At 35.1% G+C, this 22,401-nt stretch overlaps 2 protein-coding genes across 2 annotated transcripts; one reads left to right on the forward strand and one right to left on the reverse strand.

Annotated features, from left to right (window-relative positions):
• The first annotated feature begins 582 nt into the window (after positions 1-582).
• On the forward strand, positions 583-2,597 carry LOC135696394 (methylated-DNA--protein-cysteine methyltransferase). Its single transcript, XM_089112313.1, has one exon. The coding sequence runs from the start codon at positions 682-684 to the stop codon at positions 1,324-1,326; it is 645 nt and encodes a 214-aa protein (XP_088968439.1). The 5' UTR covers positions 583-681; the 3' UTR covers positions 1,327-2,597.
• A 140-nt stretch (positions 2,598-2,737) lies between these two features.
• LOC135696014 (cGMP-specific 3',5'-cyclic phosphodiesterase) lies at positions 2,738-22,272 on the reverse strand. The gene is made up of 23 exons (XM_065215273.2): positions 20,963-22,272; positions 19,215-19,304; positions 18,787-18,855; positions 16,027-16,116; positions 15,398-15,544; positions 14,799-14,863; positions 14,549-14,600; positions 13,652-13,705; positions 12,935-13,013; positions 12,362-12,429; positions 10,815-10,907; positions 10,123-10,173; positions 9,509-9,655; positions 8,819-8,926; positions 8,325-8,434; positions 8,028-8,115; positions 7,192-7,292; positions 6,908-6,985; positions 6,484-6,547; positions 4,864-4,938; positions 4,583-4,666; positions 3,659-3,758; positions 2,738-2,962 (listed from the first exon to the last, which is right to left on the reverse strand). The coding sequence occupies exons 1-23, from the start codon at positions 21,644-21,646 to the stop codon at positions 2,784-2,786; spliced, it is 2,676 nt and encodes an 891-aa protein (XP_065071345.1). The 5' UTR covers positions 21,647-22,272; the 3' UTR covers positions 2,738-2,783.
• Between the last annotated feature and the right edge of the window lie 129 nt (positions 22,273-22,401).

Below are 22,401 nucleotides of genomic sequence, written 5' to 3' on the forward strand. Positions count from 1 at the left end.
CACAGATGGACAGTCTGTGTTTAGGGTGTCCGGACTCATGCTCCCCTTCCAGGAAAAATTTTGACTTTCGATGAGTCTCTTTGGCTCTGCTGGCCTTCAGAGACCTGCTCATGTGGTGGTCAGTAGATTTTGTCTCATTGCTTCATTTTTCATGAAAGGACCAATTTGTCTCGACAATACAAAGATGGATGGATTCTTTTCCCCCCCAAGGCGAAAAGGGCCAGGCCGCAATGTTGGTTTTTTGGAAAATAACCAAGAAACAGCAATATAAATGAGTAGAAATAAGCATATCATCAATGCCTGTGGGGGGGGGGGGCTGGGGAGTGATTTTTTTCAAAAAGGCTACAACTTGCCAGCTAGTCCAATGACTTTTGGCCAAGATTGTAGCAAAGAAAAACCGTTACGTTTGTTAAATTAGAGGAAAAAATCGTTAACTTATGAAGGAAAAATCGCTAATTCGGACTTGAACTACTGCTTGAATTTTTAAATGACTTTTGAAAGCATTGTTTTTGAAAATAATAAAGTTTGGTTTCCCATTGCACTAGCCTCTCTTTAGTTTTTTTAGGTCGTTCTGAAATCGAGGCCCTGGAACAACAACAAGCATGTCTGCAAAAAAGGGGCTCGCACCTGCATGCAGCAAGCCAGTAACTACGTGAAACCAGATGCTGTCCGTTATAGTTTATGAGTAACATTGTGAAAATAAGACGGGAAAATATGCCGCCAGATGATGATAATGGAATAAAGCTCAATCAAGAGCGAGCATATTATAATTCAAAGCTTGGAAACTTAGCTGTTTATGCTAGTAAGTTTGGAGTTACAAAGATTGAGTTTGCAGGGGAAATTGTAAAAGAAGAACATGTGTATGAGTCCGGATCGTTGCTGCAGATAGATGAAGTAACAAATCCAAGCACCAATCCTGTAAACAGGCATATCGCCGTATGCATGAGATGGCTTCACCAATATTTCAGTGATCCAAGTAAAATCGATGATGTAGAAGTGCCGAGGTTAGACGTCAGCCCTCATCAGAGTAGGCAGTTCCTTGTCAAGGTTTGGCAGATATTGCGTGCCAGAACTCAGCCAGGGCAAACCGTAACATATGGTAAGCTTGCTGCCATGGCAGGAAACTCAAAAGCTGGCAGGTCTGTTGGACTTGCCATGAGACGAAATCCATTTCCTATTGTTGTTCCATGTCACAGGGTGATAAAGTCAAATGCAAAAATTGGACATTACAGCGGATTAAATGGCACTGAAACGAAAAAATGGCTTCTTGACCATGAGAAGGCATTTTGCAGCAAAAAATTGACAACATCCCAAAAGCTTGAATAGTTGAATCATAGGCCAGTTTGCCACTGGCAGATAGGTAATCTTGGTGAATCCAGATTGTATTCCTTGTTCTCCCTCCCCTGAATGTTCCTGCAATGATGGCTGTGCTTTGTACAGTAATAAAGTATACACTGCCAGCCCAACAGACACCCAGGTAATGTTTTTCAATAATGCTGAAAATTCCCAAGCAGGATTCCATCGAAAACAGCTCTCTGTCAAAACATTTGGTATAGCAAAACTTGTGTGTGGCTGTCTGCTGTGTAACTCTAATCGGAGGTTTTTGGAATGCAAACTGGAGCTGCATGCCAAGATATTAGCCACGGAACTTTTTGACACACCAAGCTTTTTATTTTCTGCTTTTGCTGCAAAAATGTTATTATGAATAGCTGGCAACATATTTGTATTGTAAATACATTGGAAATAATTTGTTATAATAATTTGAAAATAATTGTATTATGCTGTTGTCAAAATGTAACCCAACTTTATGTTTTCATAATCTGATTTAATGCTGGGGCCTGAACCTCATCAAACAAGCGATGTTTTTCAACAGGCAAACCAGATGAAGTCATCTCATTTGTAATTTTCTACCTAATCCTCATGCATCTTTTGCATTTATAAATGTTTATTAAGTCTTTGCATATAATTTATAGAAGAAACTTATAAGAAGATATTCAGAAATCTGCAGTATACTGGGTACATTTGGAAGACCTAACCCTTTTTAAGATCTGTTTTAGGACTTTAGTAGCTTCAGAGTTGAAGGATTAGATGTTTTTAAAATTGTTGTTTCTTAAAGGATTTCTGTTTTTGTTTTCATAATGTTGCTGCTTCTAAAGGATGTTGCTCTAATTGTCCATATGGTTTATTTGCTACTCTAAATTTTTTTTAACATATTAAAAATATGTTTTCGATTATAAGGTGTGTTATGCAACACTAGAAAATGTGTTCAACATGTCCTTTTGTTACAGTATTGCTGATAGCAGAATAGCAATTTGAAGAAAGCACAAAATGTTTTCTGGATTGCACTTTGGGCATATAATTTGTGTAATTTCTGTCTTGCCCATGGCTAGCTCTTTTATACACTAGATAAAAGATTATAGCCTAATGCAGACACAATACTGTAGGAATTAATATTATTTACAACCACTGTACAATCTTACTATGTTAAATAAAAATTTACCATTAAAGATTTACCAATAAAGGCTGTGCAAAAAGATTTACAAAATCATATATATAGCAAATATTTGAAAGCGGGCTTTATGAAGTCTTAATATATTACAGAGAATTTGAATGTAAATTGTATTCACTATAATATTTCATTTGACTATATGATTGGATCATTCATTTGATTGAAGTTTTTCAAATATCAGATTACAGGTGAAAATCCAGGTAGAATAATTGAATGAATCCCTGTTAGTTACCCAAAAGCATTCTCATTATATGTATTTAGTTTTTACACTACTCTATGTCAGTATGCAAAATGCTGAACCATTATTCTTTTTTAAAATTCTGTTTTCAGGAATCTTCTCCTCGCTCTCCTTTTGTTGTTGTAGATTGGGATAATTCACCTTTGAATTTGTGTCATCTTTGGTGTCATCAGCAGTGCTCTTGAGGCTATCTTTTTCTTCCTCTACGCTAATTTCTGTAATAGATTTATGTTGTTATTTATTGGTATGAGCCCATCTTTTGCAATATCATTCAAATCAATAACATAAAAACAAAACGTGAACGCTTGTTTCCTGCCTTTCAAAGGAGTAAGAAAACATTAAAAAGTGCCGATTAAAACATCAGTGATAACAGACAAAAGTTAAGCTAGTTTTTTTTAAAAATTATTTTTGATCATAGCAAGAAATTTGCTTAACTGGATAAAGGACTTTCAAAAGGCGGTACAAGTGCCGTTCAGTGCAAAGAAAATTATACAAATACTGTCATTTTCTGTGCACACAAAAAGGGTGATAGCATCTTAAAAGAGGCCAGGCTTTTAAAACAGGCCTATCTTGTGATTCGTTTTTTTGTCAGAAGAAATGCTATGTTAAAAATTGAGATGCCCTCGAAATCTTTAGAACGAATTATTTACCCTGAATATATTTCAGAGGCTGCACTTTGGTAAAACAAGGGTGACTACGACAAGGATAATAAAGACAGTCACGCGGAGCACTGATAACGACTGTTTACCGTTCTGTCTTTAAAAATTGTAAATGTCGTTAAGACATAGATCAAACTTGACTCGTATGCCTTTTGATAAAGATCACGTAACGGCAGAGACCGGTATTTCCGTGGAACAAAAAGGTCTTCTTGCAAGGTTTGAGCGATTAAATTGAAATTTTTCGATAATTACCTTCTTCAACATTATTGTCAGCAAGACTTTGCCACTTGCTTTTGTTACCAACGATTCCATCAAGCAAAGGCTGGAGGTTTTGGTTCACTTTTGGAAGGAGCTAGAAGTTAGAGAGATTAAGTTTGGCTTGGTTCTAGCAAATCTCAATTTGACTTGATCAGTTTTTCGTTTTAGGACGGACACAATATTAAACCAGCAGTCTAGATAGCTGCTTGGCGTTGAAAAGACCCAGGTCACAGCAATTAGAAAATTCGAAAGAGCACCATTTAATTGAAAAATTAAGTTAACAGGATAAACGACAAGCAACACCAGTACTAAGGAGTGCTAGATACAATATTATAATATAGAGGCATTCTAGACAGTAGTGTCACAGAGGCATCTGGGTTCCTAGGAAGAAACTCTGAGACGGGGCCCCTACTTACGGACTGAAAATTAAGTCCCATCAAACGCCGAAGAACACATAAAACACGGTAACAAGATGAGAGCATTTTCTCGTTAATAAAGGAGAGCTAAGTTATAGAAACTTCAGTTGATGAACTTTGATGAATTTGAGTGAAGCCTTAACAACATCGATATGAAAAATTTGGGGCCTGTTTTGGTCGAATGCCCCACGTTGTCGAACTATGGTGCCCTAACCTGCGTAATCCCTCTGGTTCTAGGGCAAAAGCTCAATAAGTTTGATGAAGGTTGAATGTATGTCTACTGAGACCAATAAGAATTACTTTCTATCATAGTCAATTCGTATATGAAACGACTGAGGGAGTAAAACCCCTTGAGAAAACCGATTGAGGAAAAGCTGATTTCAAATATAGCGGTAAAATAAGCCCCCGATTCTGTGTTATAGCTGTAGAATAGACAGACGTTTATCTTTTCCAATACAAAAACTGTTGCATATATGAAGAAGTTCAAAAGCTGATAACGAACCTCGTAAAGGGGCATGCAAACATAATTTATGAAGCCAACTTGCATCTTGGGTAGCTCATCCTTCTTTTCTCTGTTCATCATAGGCTTCAAATAAATGCAGATGTACTCAATAAACTAGTTTTGCGTAAACCATGTCATAGGTGATTTTGTGTGCTGAACCTAGATTTTTGAATTAAATGATATTTTCACTACGTATTGATAAACAAATCTAAGTATATTTTCGCTAAAATGATCCTCCGCTTCAAATAATATATACAACATATTATTTAAAAGAAACTCACAACAGGTTCTAATTTTAACTGTGATCTTTCCATGTCTCCTTGTTCAAAGAATTCACTGGCAACCATCTCTGCAACCTTAAATTAAAAGTCGGATAAATTTTCGAAAGTGCAATATTTAAAGGAGTATGAAAAATTGAGAAGAAATAGAAAACACAGTCGTTTAATGTACATTTAACAAGCATTAACTCTGGTAAAAGTTTACAGACATATGATAAATACGCTACCCAAAGAATATGCTACACACAGCACTAATTCGATGCCACAAGTTAAAGACCATTTCTACTGTTACACTGAAATTGAACAACTTAAAATGAACAAAAATATTAAGCATATAAAGACAGAGAAGAAAAGAAAATCTATTTTGAGCAAATTACAATTTGATGCGGGGTCATGTTTACATAATGGTGGCTGAAATGTCTTGATCGCAAGGAATTTTCACGTAAATCGTTTAAATCAAAACATTGAATTTAAATCCCTTTAGCCTGTTGCTTCAATAAAACGTAGAATTAATACGAAAATGAAACGTAGTATGTTCCTGTTAACAATATTTTGGTAAGACATTATTACCATACAACAAGAGTAAATTTGCAATTTCATTTGGAATATTATTCAGTCCCAACAGTCGTTAAAATTTAAAATCTCCAGAAATGGATCTCGCTCTTGTATGTCAAAGATGGGCAATGCAACATTTGCTCGGTTTCCTCGACTTTATTGCTGGTTGGGCGCATTGATCTTTGAAATGTTTTTTATTTGACTTCCGTAACGGAAGGAATGTTGTATAATCTTTCCATTCAACTATAAGTGAGAAACGTGGGAAATTATTACAGGGGCAACTTTTAGCCTCCAATCTAGGCTTCTAATAACCTTAATAACCTGCCGGCAAGTTTTATGTTGATGTCCAATTGCATCCAAGGGCATAGGCAAGTGGTATTGGCATGCGAAAAACTGAAGTACCAATTCCACTTTTACATAGGCATATTTGACAGAAACCCTTGGTTGCAGTGCCTCAGTTAAAGGGGTGGTCTCTAAAAAAGTGGGTCGTCGGTTGGACCCATCCCTTTACCAAGCCCTGGTATCCAATAATAATAATGATATAGCATACCCATACTTGAAAATGTTTACTGCTATCACTAAGGGTCCTGTTAAAATTCAAGTGTGCAAAGTAAAGGATGACGCTTACAAGTGCCCAGGGAAAAAACAGTAAAAATCTTATAATTAATCAGGTTGAAAAAAATAAAGTCTGTTTGTTTTTCTTTTGAGTTTGGAAAGAAATATATTATTTTTTATATCTTTCGGTAAAATTTTAAAAATCACTGCTCTTGAAAAGCAAAAGCTTTTCTTTCCGACACACACCTCACAAAGCCTGGCAAACTTTTCTACCAGAGTAATCTGTTGTGCCTTCAAATTTCTTGAAACTTCCAATCCTTAATTTGTTGAACATGGCAATTGCTTTCAGAGCTATGCAATTGAATTCCATTGGTAGTTGTGACACACTAAGCTCTAAGAATTGAGGACCACAGGTTACGCCGTTGGAGCAAATGGTGCCCCTCTGTTTGAAAATCGGAACCTCTCTTTTGAATTTCTACCTAAGTTCAAGGAATCTATGAAAGACCTACGTACCCGTACTTGAACATTCCAAGGCTTCGTAATTGCGGACAAATCACATGCAGTCATCAGCATCGCCCTAGCAAGAAACAGCAACGATCAAGCTTGGACTAAACAAGGTTTCATCATAAAATATAAAAAAATATAAATATAAAATATAAAATATTATATGCGAAGTTTGTTTTGTTTTCACCTACTGCATATCTAGGCTGAGAAAAGTATCAAATTAGAGAGCTATGAAGCTAGATTTACATATAGAAAACTTTAATGAGTCGATTCCTTTTTTATGTTTCGTTAGTATTACGTTAGTATTAGTAGTACTCCCTGCAGATTTCTTTTCCTAAAAAATTGATATCTTATGGAACAAACACAGCAATTACGCAGTTGTCCTCAGCTTAGACACAGAAATCCCATATTTTTGCTGCCCCCACTTGCCTACCTTAAAATTTTTCCGTTGCTCGTATCTCTCCAGTCTATTTCATTTGATTCTATCCGTCGTTTGAAATCATCTCGTTGTCTGTAAAAGTGAACAAAAAATGATGCCAGTGGCGAGAATTGTCTGATTTATCTCATACAGATGCCATTTTATTCAAAATTTCAAGGACAAAAACATAACATACAGGCTTAAAAAAGACAATACAGAAATTCAGTATGGACAAAATAGATATAAAATGCACTCTCAATGATCTGAAAATGATCTGTCATAAAAAATACTGCACTCACTTGAAGTAAAGAGCGAGGTCTGTAGATAGTATTGCATGCTCAAGAACAGCCATAGCCTCCTTGTATTGTTCTCGATCAAGAGACCCAAACAGGTTATTTCCCTAAAATTGCGTTTTTTAACACTTTTGAATGCAAATTTATTCGAAAGGAGAGTGCAAAAAGGGCTAGATGTATTTGAAGGTTGATATGAAGATATTTCATAGATCTTAAAAGTTACCATTCGATGTTTACATGGCTAGAGTTATTAAAGTGACGTTGACAAAAAATTATAAAGCCTTAAAACACAACGAATCATCTAAATGTGAAAAGTCCACTGAAGCTGTTGAAAATAAGCTGAGATACGGCTAGTTAAGAGACGAAGTTTGCTAACGATCTGCTGTTTTTCGCCTTGTTTATAACATTTAAAAGCTAGAGTAAGTTAGAGTGACTTAATTGGGAAAGTGTTCAGTGCTCGGACACCACACTTCGGTTACTTAGTAACAGATTTAATTGATTTTCTAAATTTAAAGGTTTATAATAGTATTCCTTATGGTTATATTGTCCAAATTCAAAAATATCTAAAAACGTTTAATAATGGCGTCATTAAGCCTTAAATGATCCTTTCGCTAAACTCAACGATGATTTGATGTTGAAATCAAGCAAGATTCTTGTTAACATCAACACATTCTATCCAGCTAACTGATTTCTGTATTGTAAAATAAACAAAAATGCTCCCCGTAGTAAGATGTTAATCTTTTCTATCACCTGGTACAAATATGGATGATTTATGTAATGAAGACGAGTCTGGCTAAAGGAAATTTTCCAGGATGATTATCATTATTGAAAACCCGACGCACCTCACTGTTTAAAATCATAACTGATTGGTCAAAATGGTGATGCTCCATAGTGGACGTAGAGTACAACCGTGCAATTGGTGAGTCAGCTCTAGAAAATAAATCAAGACTAATTTCAATAAAGGATTGCGATAAATTGATGCAAAGAAACTTTTTATTGACTTTAAGAAATGGAAAATTTTAAAGTTTGTTTGTCAATATCTCGGCCTCAACGGTTTGGTCAACGTCACACATACACTCTGCGAATCAGTATATATTCAAACGACATTCATTGTTGTTTACAAAAAACAGTGTGTCTACTTTGTTTGGAAACTGTTGTTTGTCCCACGATGATCAAGGTCATGGCAAAAACAAGCAACCAGAAGCACCAAGATTTCTAAGTCAGAAAACCAGCTCCCCATCTTGCCACTCTGCGGAAATATAAAGAAAGTCTAGAAAAGGATCTCGAGTTGACAAGGCATTACATAATTCTTGCAAAGATGTGTAGTTTAGGTCAAGTACTAAGTTTAAAATTTTCAGAAACAACTTTGATAAACCAAAGATAGACCAACCATAAAATAATACCATCGTCGATTAACAAAAAATCTACCAAAAGAGTTTTGATCATGTTACATTTGAAATAATAGGATATTCTATCTTTACAGTAAAATATGATGTAAAAATTATCGAGCAAAATATTTCATTATAAAGTTAATGAACGAGGCAGAAAAAAAAGCGAATTTGTTTCGTTCTTAGGAACAAGTATCTCAGTATTTTGATAACAAAGAATAAATAGCAAGAATTGCTCTGCTTACCGTAAAAATTGCATACATTGTCTGCGCTACGTTGAAAGCGTGCCTCCAGTTATGATATATTACTGGCCGATAATTTCTTTTTACTGTTAAAACCCATCTACATACTACCTGAAAATGAAATAAAATTGACTCACATCTTAACGGACAATAGACTATCAGAAACTTTTGAAAAAATGATAATCTAATGTAGTAAGAAATTGATAAAGGTAACATTTCCAAAACAAAAATTCTGTATGCAACAAAATGTTGATATCATACAACAAGCCAAACATGGTGGCGCTGCTTTGGATGAAAGTGCAGTAGAAGGCAACTAGCTATGTAAGTGCACTGTTTAAATTTGACGTGAAAAAGCACAAACCATCAAGACTGTTAAGGCAAAAAAAACAATGAATTGTTAAGAATGACAGTAAGACACAACGTAGACGTTTCTCCCTTCGAGCCCTTTGAAGGGTATTGTTCATGTAGTCAGGCCCACGGAGAGCACCATTCTCTAAAGCTCTCTGTATTTTTATAGCAGTTCAAAAGTGTATCTTCAGGGAAAAATTCTGCTGAGCTTCCAAATGGAATGCAGTCTCGACAGAAAGAAACTTTCAACACCAAATTCTAGGCTTCTACGGCATTTTATGCCAAAAGAATGGAAAAAACACTAACAAAAGTTGGCATGCACATTTATTAAGTTATCTTACTTACTTTGTAAGGTATCTTGAACTTGGAAATAATTTCAAGATCCATAAACATTCTTATGGCTGCGAGGCACGTCTCATCGTCGGTCAAATTTAGGTCATCAAGAGAAAATGATGTCAACGCTAATCTGTCTCTCGCTGGAACTTCCATGGCCTTTATTAAGATATATTTCAAATTAATGATTTAAGTTTTACCATTTTCTAAAAAGCCACGTTTAAATAATTCATAGTTATTTAATTTTGTGATCGTTATTTAAAAAACACAATCTGACTTGTCTAAGTCATTATTTCACACAACTTTGGAGCGCCGTTGGAGTTTCGTTTAAAGTTGGCAAATAGGTGGAATCTTACCAATAAAATTCCTAAATCAAAGTTAATACTTTTGGTTTCAACTGAAATTATCTTTGTTGGCGTTTTGATTTTCCCGATGACTCCTAAAGATGCATGCCATGAAACTTTTTAATATTTAAGCCCTTTCATCTCGTATTATTGAACGATAATTTACAACTTGATACTTTGTGTTCCCTGACACTTCACACAGCATTCGCGATAGACAGTTGACTGTATTCTAGGGAATGGAGAAGAATTAAGATGACAATCTTTAGCCTATTGATTATGTACCTGGATCCGTTTGGTCTCTTCCAGTGGAGCGCTTGCATGATATGACAACAGCTGCAAGAATAATTTTAATGTATAAGTTAACTTACTTAAAATGTAATAATGAATGGCAGTAATTCCTCTCGTTTGAAATCTTAAGAACTCAAAATGATAAAAATAGACAACATTGGGATTTCATGAGGGTCAAAAGTATTATCAACGAAAGAGAGAAAATTGAAATAAAAGAAAAAAGACAAGAAAAATTGTAAAAGTAGTTGCAAACAAAAGAGATTAAATAAGATAAATTGTAAAGGGAATTGAACTAAGGACATATTGTGAGGAGTTCAAAAAAGATAAAAATCTTCTGTTTTGTATGGAACTGCATAACAAAATATGCATATTGTAGCTTCATTAAAAGTATTGAAGATTTAAAAAGCTTAAAAATGTCACAGACATTATTGGCTATAATTCAAAACCTAAAGCCCTAAGCAGGCATGCGAGCTAGCAGATTACCAAAAACAAAAAAGTACTGTTTATATCAATGAATCAAATTGCAAAATTTCTAATTTTTGAATCTACTTCATGGAATTACTTCTGTACGTTAATAATTACATGAACAATTTAAATTGCTAAATTAACGAGGACTTGCATTAGATTAGATTTGTAATTAAATGTTATTTAAGGAAGCAGGGGAAAAACACAATCGTATTGCTTACCTCTATTGCTAGACTCTGTTTAGTTAGCAGATGAAATACTTTTTCATACATCTGGGTGTTAAAGATGCCCAGTCCACAAAAAATAGCAAATGCCTGTGCACAGTGAGAAATTGCATATCAAATGTACAGTAAAAGCAAACAAAGTACGACAAACAAGTTAAAAAAGAAATATGATATTATGAAGAGATTATTGCTTGAAAATGGCTTTGAAAAAGCAAACATTTAGTAAACTAAAGCTTTTTGTCTGACACTCTTCAGAGTTTAAAACGTCAGAACATAGACCGAAAAGTTTTCTTTGCTTTTTTCAAAGCCATTTTCAAGTTTTGTACCAACAATAGATTGTTGCTATTAGTCCATATCTTTTGATTGAAAACCATGATACAGGAAGGAAATAAGCGGTAACGAAACGAGTGTACAGTTGTCGTTTTATTGAATTAAAAATTTTACATAGCACAGTAGGATAAAAAAGTGATGTATTTTACCGACTTTCTTCAAGAAAACGATCGACGAAAAACACGATATTTGTTGAGAACAGGTACCAGAGACTTGATATCGACTTATATGATTCGAAAATACCGCCAAAGTATTTGATTTTAGTTTACTTAAATACATTCAGCATTTCAATATAGTTTTTAAGACATCTTCTATAGGCACTGTTCTTGAAATTACGATTTAGAATCTGATTTCAAAGTTTCATAGCTAGATTAATTTTGTTTCAGACTTTCAGTCGCTACATTTTTTTCCAAACTCTGAACTTTTGTTGACTTTTATAACGTTCTATTTTTTTAAATTTCAACAAATCTCATTGGCTTTAAGAAAAATCAAACATTCTTGGAGGACAAAAAGCTCTTTCTTAATAACTGAAAACCAAATCTGTGCTCCATAAAGTTAGCCAGTGGCGGGCAAGGAGGAAAAAGATCACAATAGCCTTAAATAGACAATAACTTAGTGGAAATTTCTGCTAGTCTGCTTTCCAGAGAAATTCAAATAGGTCTTAGATATGCAAGAATATTATCACCTAGTAAAAGTTTTTCAAAGGGATTGTTTTCCTCTAATTAGTTATCTTCCAACTGAGACCCCGTTGATACTGTGCTAGATAAATTTTATCAGCATCAAAATTAGTTCAGATGGGCGTCGCGTTTTACACTAGACCCACGCTATCCGCACGATTTTTAGAGCGGTTATCCGAACAAAATTAGTTCACCTAGGAATATGGATTAATTTAGTTTGAATAGCTATAAGGTACAGTGTGAACGCTTTTATCCGGATAAGTTTATCCACATCGTATCCTGCTCTTGTCGATCCAGTAAACTTTGAAATAATTATATAACCTTAATCTGCCTGACAAGATTGAATCCCTTTTTATGGTAGATGTAAGATTTCGTCACGTTCAATCAGCACAGACCTTTCGCTTAACAAATTCTTTCAAACTGACTTTTTTTGGAGCGATAGCTCACCAGAAAGAAGCTGTAAGAACATTTAATGTACCATTCAACATTCTAAGAAAATTTTTAAAATTTTTCAGGGTTGTAAAAAGTAAGATCCACCTGAAATAAGCCATCATCATTGTCGGTAAATGGGTGTCCATTTTGTTTATTCATCAACTGAGCCACACCTAGAAAAATCAAGCAACAATTATGGCACCAGAGGGTATGTTAAAACTTGCAGTAGATTATTTTTCTAAATTATTCGAAATGTTTGGACAGAGAGACATAACAGAGATCAAACAACATTCAAGTTAAAACCGAAACTTCAATACGTGTTTCTATGTATAAAAGATTAAAAAGTTGGTATTTCCTTTGAAACAATGTCATTTCACAAGACAGGTATTCTTCTCTCAAAATAGGGCATAAATTCATTTCGTTTTTTCAGTATGCATGACCTCTCGTAAGCCAGCATTGTTGAATGGGCTACAATGCTTAAATATATGATGTTATGATTTGATAAGATACTTTTTCAAAAGATAGGCTAAAGGAACAGCTTGGATTGAGAATTTGAGATTAAAGTCAGTAAATATTCATTTTACTTATTTGCAACTCCTGGCCGGTAAAATTATCGTTAGCATATACAAATTTACTTATAAGAATATTGCCGGCAAGAAATTGTTAATTATCAGTTACCAATCACTTTGTTTTCCTTATTGAAAATCGGAGTGCATAGCATTGATCTGATGTTTTTTGAAGAGCATGTTTCATTGTCCTGAAATTGAAAAAAGGGAGCTCTAGAAGTGTACTTATACGATTGCATAAGAGTATGCATTTAGATGGATTGCTAAGTGTTTGACAAGTAACTGCAAAAGTATCTTTTGAACCAAGGTAGAAAAGAAGCCAAAAATAATGCAGAGTCCAGAAAACATGGCGGTTCCTCAGCTGTGAGCCGGAGGAAGATTATCCAGCGATGCAGTAGTTTTGAGAAAGGCCAATGCAACTTCAATTCCAGTTCAAAGAAACGTTTTTACAAAAGATACAAGGAAAAATTAGAGGAAAGCAAATAGGGCAGAATTTCATCCGAAGGAAGTTTGAAGCATTTTCTGAACTCTTAAATAATGCTTTTAAAAAGTAAGGGAAATGGATAGTTTGGAGCAAAAAGACTGATCATTTCTTGGAAAACACAGTCAATGCTCAATTAGGTTTTAAGGTGAAGATGTTCGAAATTCTGCAAATGATTTAGCGCCTCTACGTGTCAGGACACAAAAATGTTGTTAAAATGTCTTTACTTACTTGCACATGTCTCCTAAAATTTGTCAAATTTATGAATAATTTAAACATCTATTCTATAAAAGCAGGCATGTACGCAATCGGCTTCTGCAACAAAAAGAAAGAAAGACTGATTCGTACGAGGTCTATCTTGAATTCTCCAGCTGTTGATTCCATATCTGTGATGTTCATCGCCTGTTGAAAACAAGCGATAGTGATCTGACTAGAAGAATAGTTACCGATTACAAGAAAAAATTTAGGCCACATGTAGACACAAACGTCTTTTAAGGAAATGCGCTACAGGACACTCGTCTTTGAAAATGCAGGATTCAAATTTGGGTTACAAACAACTAGTTTTCTGCTAGAAATGTCGACAGTTAACTCTACTAATTTACTTGCGGAGATATTTCAAACCTCTTAAAACAATTAACAATTGGATGGAAGATCAAAATAAGATTGGTGCCTTAAAAGCAAAAAATTGAAATTTTGGGCAACAAGCAAATACTTTTCAAGAAAAACTAAATACACAGTGAAGCAAGCTCCAAGACTTTTGTACTTTTTTAGAAACAGACACAAAAAAATCTCCATTTACTTGCTTGATGTAGCTTCTCAAGCAAATTCTAAAAAAAGAGGCGCATTTTTATGCTGTGAAAGTCTGTAGAGATTTCTTCAAAATGTGCTCGGTCTTGTTGAAAGATTTTTCATCAACTAGTTTACATCAGAAGGTTATCCTTTAACAAGAAACAGCTTCTTTTTAGCTGACTTGGCTTTTCACTTTATGAGCTAGGCGATAAAAATGTAATTAATAACACATTAATAACACATTAATGTGTTATTAATAACAGATTAACATATTAATAACATATTAATCAGGTATTATCTTGATCCCATTGCAAAGCAAATAGAAAAAATGTCAACGGTTTGGAAAAAGAGCTCACTTTATTGGACATGATAATTTGAACTTAGGTGTAAAAGTTGATATCCCTGAGAACATTCGAATGGAAAACACAAAGGGAAATTCTCTTTGATCATCAATACCTCTCGAGAGTTCACCACATGCATAGCTAAGCCTTGATATACGCTGTTCAAGCTAGAAATAAAAACCAATATATGTTCAGTGTATGTTAACACATATGGTAGATATTTGAAACAACCATTCACAAGGGTCACTACGCTTTACTTTGTAACTTGTCTGGGATATTTTAAATATGTTTTTAACAGTGAGCAATGTAAAACGATCTTCTTGAAAATTAATCGATTTTGACATTGATATGCGACAAAAACAAACCTTTCAACTTTAGTTTCGCTCCCTTCAGTTGAACTGAGATTGAATATTTGACCAAAGACAATACCCTGTCAATCAGGAATGTTAGTGAAATTCAAGATTCATTTGTTAGTTAGGTCAAGACAAACATTTTGCATTGTGGCCGATAACGGCCAAGTTGAGGTTTTTTAGGAATAACAGAAGAGAACCTTTGAAGCGAATGTCAGGCTGATGAGGACTAGATCTAGAGCATTCACCAATAGAACGGGATCTTGAAGAGTCACAAGAACACCGCATTTGCGAAGCAGTTACGAGATTTTAAGGGAAATTTGCTCTGAGGGACTTCTACGTTAGATACTAACGTCATATCCTGGCAATGTTAGAGGGCAAGAATCTACGAAACAAAGTTCAAGAATTAGACTGGATTTGTCTGATGATCAAAATATGGCCACCGGGGATCAGATATCAAAGATTTTATGAATCGTTGAAAATTACATATAGAATCCTACGAAATACTATGAAAAAAACCACATTAGCCTAGTAACTCTCATTCACATAGATCTAGAATTTAACACAAGCATTACAATATATATTACACAAGCCAAAAAGTCTTTCCCGCCAACCTCGTTTTCAGCAGCCTCGGTATCCACGAGATAGACAGTACAGCGCTCACAGTTGAGAAGCTCCAGTGCTTGTGTCATGATTCTTTTGACCACATCCGTCACAACCTCTGTTGTTTCAAAAATATTTTTTGCCAAGGTGACGAGGGCCTAAATGCCATAACTTTGATTAATATTTTATATCATATAGCAACAGAATATTTTTACATAACTGGATCCAGAATTATTGTAAATAAATTTGGAACAAACGATAAAAAACATGGCACCTCTCAGACTCCTGGTAATAGCAGAATTCTTGTCGAATAGACTGATCCAAGTCTTTAGATTCACAAAGGACTTTAGGTTAGAAACTAATTGAGATTTTTTAGCTAACTTGAGGGAACTAAGTTAAGCAACGGTAATAGCAGAATTCTCGTTGAATAGACTGATCCAAGTCTTTAGATTCACAAAGGACTTTAGGTTAGAAACTAATTGAGATTTTTTAGCTAGCTTGAAAGAACTAAGTTAAATAGAGTTTTGTGAAACCGTTTACATGTTTTATACAGATGTTTATGATTATGTTTCGATTAACCTTTTAGCAATAAGGCTCAAAAGATGTTTCATTAACAATCTTAAATCCACAAGAAACAAACCTGATTTCGTTTGAATTCCTCTACTGATAATTCAAAAAGTTGTGCATTAGTAATTCCAATGCCACAAAATGTCAAGTAATCACGAAATACCTGGAGAAAAAGTAGATGTGATAATGAAGAAACTCAAAGCTTTATTATGCAAGGATCTTTACAATTTAGTAATCAATTTATTTGCAAGATATGAAGAAGAAAAGGTTTAAGGACATTTCATAGAAAAAAGCAATTTATTATGAAATGAGATAAATCGCATCTCATGGAGATAAGACCCCCTATACACTGTCCCGTGCAAGTTTGGAACCGTGACAAAAACTGTCACGGTTCGCCCTTCCGTTTACACTAGCACTGTGGAACCGAGACGATTTTGCTCTGCTATCTGGAACAATTTTGACCCTTCTTTGAAAGCGAACGAATTTTGTACCGTCACGGTTCCGTTTTTAAACGGGACAGTGCAAACACCTATCCGAGACGACTTTGTCACGGATTCACAAAGAGGTTTTTTGTATGACTGTTTCAGGTAATCGAGTTTTTGATTGTGGCGTAACTATGTTGTTAAGTTCTGAAGAGAAGACGATGACAGAAAAGGCTTGATTGGACTTAGCAGTTATGTGATCCAAAGTAACACTGAAAATTAAAGCCACCTCGACATCCGTCCAAGTAAAGTTATTATCAGCCTTCCGCTCCATTTTAGCTCTCAATGAAGTTTCGATTGTTGACTTCGGCGGCAAAATAAAAGCCTCAGTTGACTAAATACAGCTTCTTTTAAACAATGTTCTACCATTAAATTAAGGTCGTACCGGTACAGTGTAAACGGAACGGCTAAACAGAACAATTTGGAACCGCGACAATGTAAACACTTGCGAACCGTAACGGTACAAAATTGCCCCGGGACAGTGTAAACGGGGTCTAAGGGTGTGGCCAAAGAAGTTTTCCAGAGGCTTTGACCCCGGCCTCTCCTGCCCCGCTTTTTGTTGGCTGATGCCGCCTCTAACTGGATTCGTGAAAAGCCAATGAGAATAAATAAATGCGATTTCCAGTCAACTCTAAGTCAACGATAATAAATCAAGCGCTTCAATAATTTTCAATCAAACTGTATAAATATTTAACTGATCCTTTTTCTAAGGGAATAAAAACCAAATTCACTAGCATTTAAATGTTTCCGTCGTACTTTTGACATTTGTAAGCAAATGCATAACATTGGTTACGTTTGATATATATTCACAAAACTAAAAAATTGAGGCCACACCCTTTTTACCACAAGAAAACGCCCTTTTCCCAATTAGGAACGCCAATTATTAACTTTAAGTTACGTTAAGGCAATTTGAAAATCAAAGGATTACACCACAAGAAGTACGTTGTCAGCATTCTCAAATGTTCTAAAAATATTTGAATCTGTCAAGAAATTGAAATCCTAATAAATGTCTAAAAAGATCCATTAAATTATTTCATAAACAGCAAAAGTTGAAACAAATCAATTAGATGTCTAGAAACCCAGACAGCATTTCTTTTTTGAGCCTTCACTGCTCCTCTGATGCTTTGAATTATGTTAATAAATTTGCCATCAATACCTAGTTCTTGCTCAAATAAATAAATTCTGCGGTGCCTTCTCTGATTTATTTCCACAAAATAGAAGAATCTATTCAAAACAACGCGCTACAAAACTAAACTGGAGGCCTATTTTGTCAGTTTGGCTCAATAAAAAATGACAAGGAAATAGCAAGGAAAAAATATACGGCGGTATCTAAATTAATGACAATATAGCTTTAGTCGTCGGATTTCATGTGAGAGCAAATTCAATGAAATTTGCTTAAAAACAAAATCTTGGGCTAAAGTTTGAAGGTTTCCAGGAAACACAACAGCTTTCATTATTTCAATTTATGTATTGAGACGATTATTTTGAAAGAGGATTAAACAGTAACAGCAAATAGAAGGAAGGTTAAGTACTCAAAAGAGCCCTGACAATGGTTTAAGCATAATCAATAATTTATACATAATCAATGGATAGCAGCGACTGATCTGCGTCTGTCGTGCTTCCCTAATACATAAAACGCTAAATGTTTTTTAAATGTAGGAGGGCGAGGAGCGTTCTCTTTGGTTTGTTCCCTGAGGCCTTACTTTTGAATCTGAAAAGTAGCTTTAAGAAAGTAGGGGTTGAATCCAGACTGCTTCTAGTGCAAAGCTGATAATGATGGGTGTTAGAAACCTCTAGAAACCTCTTTTTCTAGCATGGAGGATTGGCAGAAGGGCGGTAGTATAATCAGCGTAGAGCGTTATGAAGTTTCACTGAGCGGCATTGAGAATGCCAATGATTAAATTTTGGGTAGGCGGTTTGGGAATTGTTTAGGCAGTTTTAAAATCATAGGATCATATCACAAAGAATACATTGCCAAAATATTTCCCCTTCCACAACATATTTGCATCGACTTTAGGCGTAATTCAGAATTGATCCCGCTGGAAGGAGGGGGGAGGAGGGATTGATATTTCCCCTTTGTCCCCCGTGATGTAAGCATTGGTCATCTTAATGACTGCTTCCCACACCCTCTTGTCACCAGTTTTGATTTTCAAAACTTAACGTATCTATGACCCCAAGTTTATTGTTAAATTTCATGGTTGTCGAGATGGGAGGGGCTTTTAATTCGCAAAGATGCTGCAAGTCAAAGGGTATCTTACAAAGGCTTTCGAACACCTTCATAAATCATACTTGTGGAAGTGCATATAGGTAACATTGAAATTCTTGAATATTGAAAGCTATGCAGGCTATACCTCCTCATCTTTCTCGGTAAACTGGTGACCACCACTTCGTTTGTTTATAATCTGCGCTATGCCAATAACCTAAAAGATTTGAAGGGGTTGTTTATGCCAGCTGCTTATAGATGAAATGGCCAAGCAAAAAGAAAGATAGAAGATTTTTGAAGAAAATTCAAAATCTTTCCTTTTTAAAGATAAAATAAAATAACACAATGAAAGTCTTTTTAAATTCTGTAGGTTTTTACTTCCTCCTAAAAACATTTGGTATTATGGTCAGAGGTACTTATTCATGTAACAACAGAAAACATTTAGCTTGGAAATGAATTATACATCAGATGTAAATCAATAATAAATAATTTAAAAACAACATTGGGTGGAATTAGTTGCTAAATCCTATTTCAAGAAATGCAAGAAAATAGAATATTCAATTTTTCACTTCTTACCATTCCATCTGGACTTTTTATTGGCATACAAAGAATGCTGTGAGTTGTATAACCAGTTTGTTTGTCAATTTTTCTATTGAATCTTGGGTCCTTGAAGTTGAAAACGTACATCAGCAACAAAAAAGTAAAAGCTTCTTAAAAGCAGCAAATGAATATCATTATTGCCAGCATTAGTTTAGTTTACGTAATCTCAAAAATAACATTTTTTGGTTCAATGAGAGAGAAAAGAGGAGGGAATTGGGCATAGGTGTTTTCCCTTCCTTTGATTTGCATCATCGAAAATTTTCTCAGTTGGAATATGGATAATAAGATGCAGGACTTTGTCATTTATTCTAACTGAAATAATATTGCATCTAGATTACTCTGCATTACCAAAAGTAGATGATGGCCCATCAGTTCTTCCCCTTTCACTTCTAAAAATAATGGGAGGGTCGTTTTGATTATCGAGGGCAATAGAAAAAGAAGGTTAATGATTTATACAGCTTTTCGCGTACTTTTTGTTAGATTTTACTACATCGAAGAAAATGAACTTAAAGTTTTAATTTTCTTTGACTAAATCAAATACATTGTATACATACTTCAAATAATGCACCTAGCAAAATTCTTAAAATTTGTGAAATACTTCTGTATATTTAGGTGAGTTGGTCACTTTGAACAAAAGAGGCTACTTGTACATTTTGCCTGAGAAAACCATACGAAGAAGGCAATCACCTAACAGGTTTGGCTCAAGCATTTAAAGACAAGGGAAGCAAAGGATGATATCTACAGAGTTTTATGAACTTAAATGCTCGAATGCACCTTTCCATTAGGGGTAATGGAGTTTATTTCCAAAATTTATACAGCAGTTCAAAGATTAAATACACTTATATACTGAACTTTTTTAGCACATACATATCAAGAAAACTCTACTCCCAAGAAATATAGATGCTAGGATTCATCAAATCCTTCCTTTTTTGGCCTTCGATTCCTGATATTGATCGAAGATAAGGCAAACTGGAAGATGGTATTTGTTACTTGAGTTTCTTTTAGACTAAGATGAACAGTTTTTTGGCGGCACAGAACTGGAAAATGGCTTTGAAAGAAGCAAACATTTCATATCATACTGGCTAAAAGCTTTTTCTTCCGACACTCCTCAGAGCATTGCGTTTTTCTGATTGGACTATTTCGATCCACAACTGGGTATATATTTTTCATCGTGTTCTTTCGGAACCTTATTCTGACGTTTTATGCTCTGAGGAGTGTCAGACGAAAAAGCTTTTATCGATATAATATGCTATAAAATGTTTGATTTTTGAAAACTTTAGACTAAGGTATTCAATGACGTCAGAATCGTTCTTTGTGGAGAATCAGTTTCAAACAGCAAATTCACTTGAATTTTATGTAAATAAATGTAAGCTATCAATTCCTACCCATTAAACAAGGCTTCTTTGGTTAACTAAATTCGCAGTTAAGTCGTTAATCCTTGCTCGTATCTCTCGAGTTACACAAAGGTTTATGAATGTGAATTGTATGGTGCACGGTTGTTTGTTGTTGTATTATAAATTTCAAAAGGACTTTCAAAAGATATGTTTTCAAGCGGAAAAAGTAGATTTCTGGGCTGCAATGATATTGAATGAAATTACTTTTTTGCATTTGAAAGAATGAATCATTCTACTAAGATAATATCTAAATTGAACTTGCCTTGTACACCTGCAATTGTTGAGTACTAAATAGATTGAAATTCTAAATATTGACAAAACATATGAAACCTCATAAGCCTCTTTGATATTGATGCATTCGCCAGTCAGTGCTGTTGTTCCCGCAATTCCAACTCCGATTGGTATAATTATTTCTTTTCCTTCGGGTCGCAAAGACTCCTCCAGCGTCGAAGTCGAGGTGACATCGAACAATCTTGACACTAGATACCTTTTGCTCGATTCTCCTTTAACGAGAAATAACGAGCACCTGTCTCCATTTGTGAGCAGGCTAACATTAACAAGAATCTTGTGTGAGAGTTTGTTGATATCGAGTTCGTTGGCAATATCTCGTATCAACTGCATAAAAAGATCTTTCTCGCTTAGCGACTCAGTTCCTTCATGCTCATTTTTGGATTCTCCACTATCCTGTTGATAATGGCCATCCACTACCTCTTCAGTTTCTGAATCCGAGTCAGTCCCACCTGATCCGTACAATCGAACAAGATTCGATCGGTTTGTAGGTGATTTAGATAAGGGATAAACATTTCGTAAGGGTCGTAGAATGCTATCCGCAGAAGAAGTTGAAAGTTTTTGTAGATTTGTCACTGGCTGGATTGATGGGCGATGAGATCGTCTCCCTAGCCACTCGTCCACCCAGCTTGACCGTGCATTTTGAACAAAGTATTTTTTTGCAAACTCAGGATTTTCGTCTAAGTATTTTTCGAGATCAACTTCGTCGATATTGTCTTGGGTCATATTGCAGATAAATAGGTACCATCTATCGCCCTTTGAATACTTTGATATACATCGGTTTGATACAAGTCCGAGGCAATGCAAAACTTCAGATGGAATCCATTTTCATAGTATCACTTCGGCGTCTCAGAGTCAATAAAGTGTAGTTGGTGTATAACGAGACTGCAACAGAGTGTCAAATACACCTGCAAGGCCAGTTCTTTTCGAGAAATGAGATTGAACAGATATAATTTTTTTGTCGACGGAGAGTCTTAACTCGATCAAGATTTGTTCATTTGATCGCCAAATCTTGAAAGCTTCAAATGTAGAAATGTGGTTTCACTACGACTGACGTGTTTGTTTGATCAAGAGCTCTCTTTAACGCCGCAAAAGAATCCCTGCAAGACGTATCCAGGGTGATAATATTGACACTTCTTTCATACACAAAACACACCGTTTGCTCGACTGTTATCATACAACGTAGAATCCGCACAGGCAGGTGACTTGCCTTTAACATTGTGCGCTTGTACTGAGATTCGTTACCGGGAGACGAATATCGAAGGCAAATGGCCGTCTCCTTTCAAGTATAGAACGATGTTTTGGCTTTCTAAGCAGCAAGAAGAAAAGGGAAGCAGTCACGCGATTCGAATGGATGTAAATAAAACAACAAAATACGGCACAAAACAATGATTGGAGTGTGCTGCTTTTGAAATTCTTTTTGGATATTTAACTAGATTAGATTAAACCGAAGCTCCACAGGCAAACTAAACTAGATGAGA

Source organism: Rhopilema esculentum, chromosome 14 (genome assembly GCF_057945365.1).
Source record: "Rhopilema esculentum isolate cy_ngs chromosome 14, ASM5794536v1, whole genome shotgun sequence".
In the NCBI taxonomy this organism is placed as follows: Eukaryota; Metazoa; Cnidaria; class Scyphozoa; order Rhizostomeae; family Rhizostomatidae; genus Rhopilema; species Rhopilema esculentum.

Bases quoted from the DNA above. Each gene is read 5' to 3' on its own strand.
- LOC135696014 (XM_065215273.2), bottom strand. From the start codon at position 21,646: ATGACCCAAGACAATATCGACGAAGTTGATCTCGAAAAATACTTAGAC. The intron at 13,706-14,548 runs GTATTGATGATC...TGTTTTCAACAG, and splicing joins ATGTGGTGAACTCTCGAGAG to GCGATGAACATCACAGATAT. The intron at 3,759-4,582 runs GTTCGTTATCAG...TCTAACTTCTAG, and splicing joins TTTGCATGCCCCTTTACGAG to CTCCTTCCAAAAGTGAACCA.
- LOC135696394 (XM_089112313.1), top strand. From the start codon at position 682: ATGAGTAACATTGTGAAAATAAGACGGGAAAATATGCCGCCAGATGAT.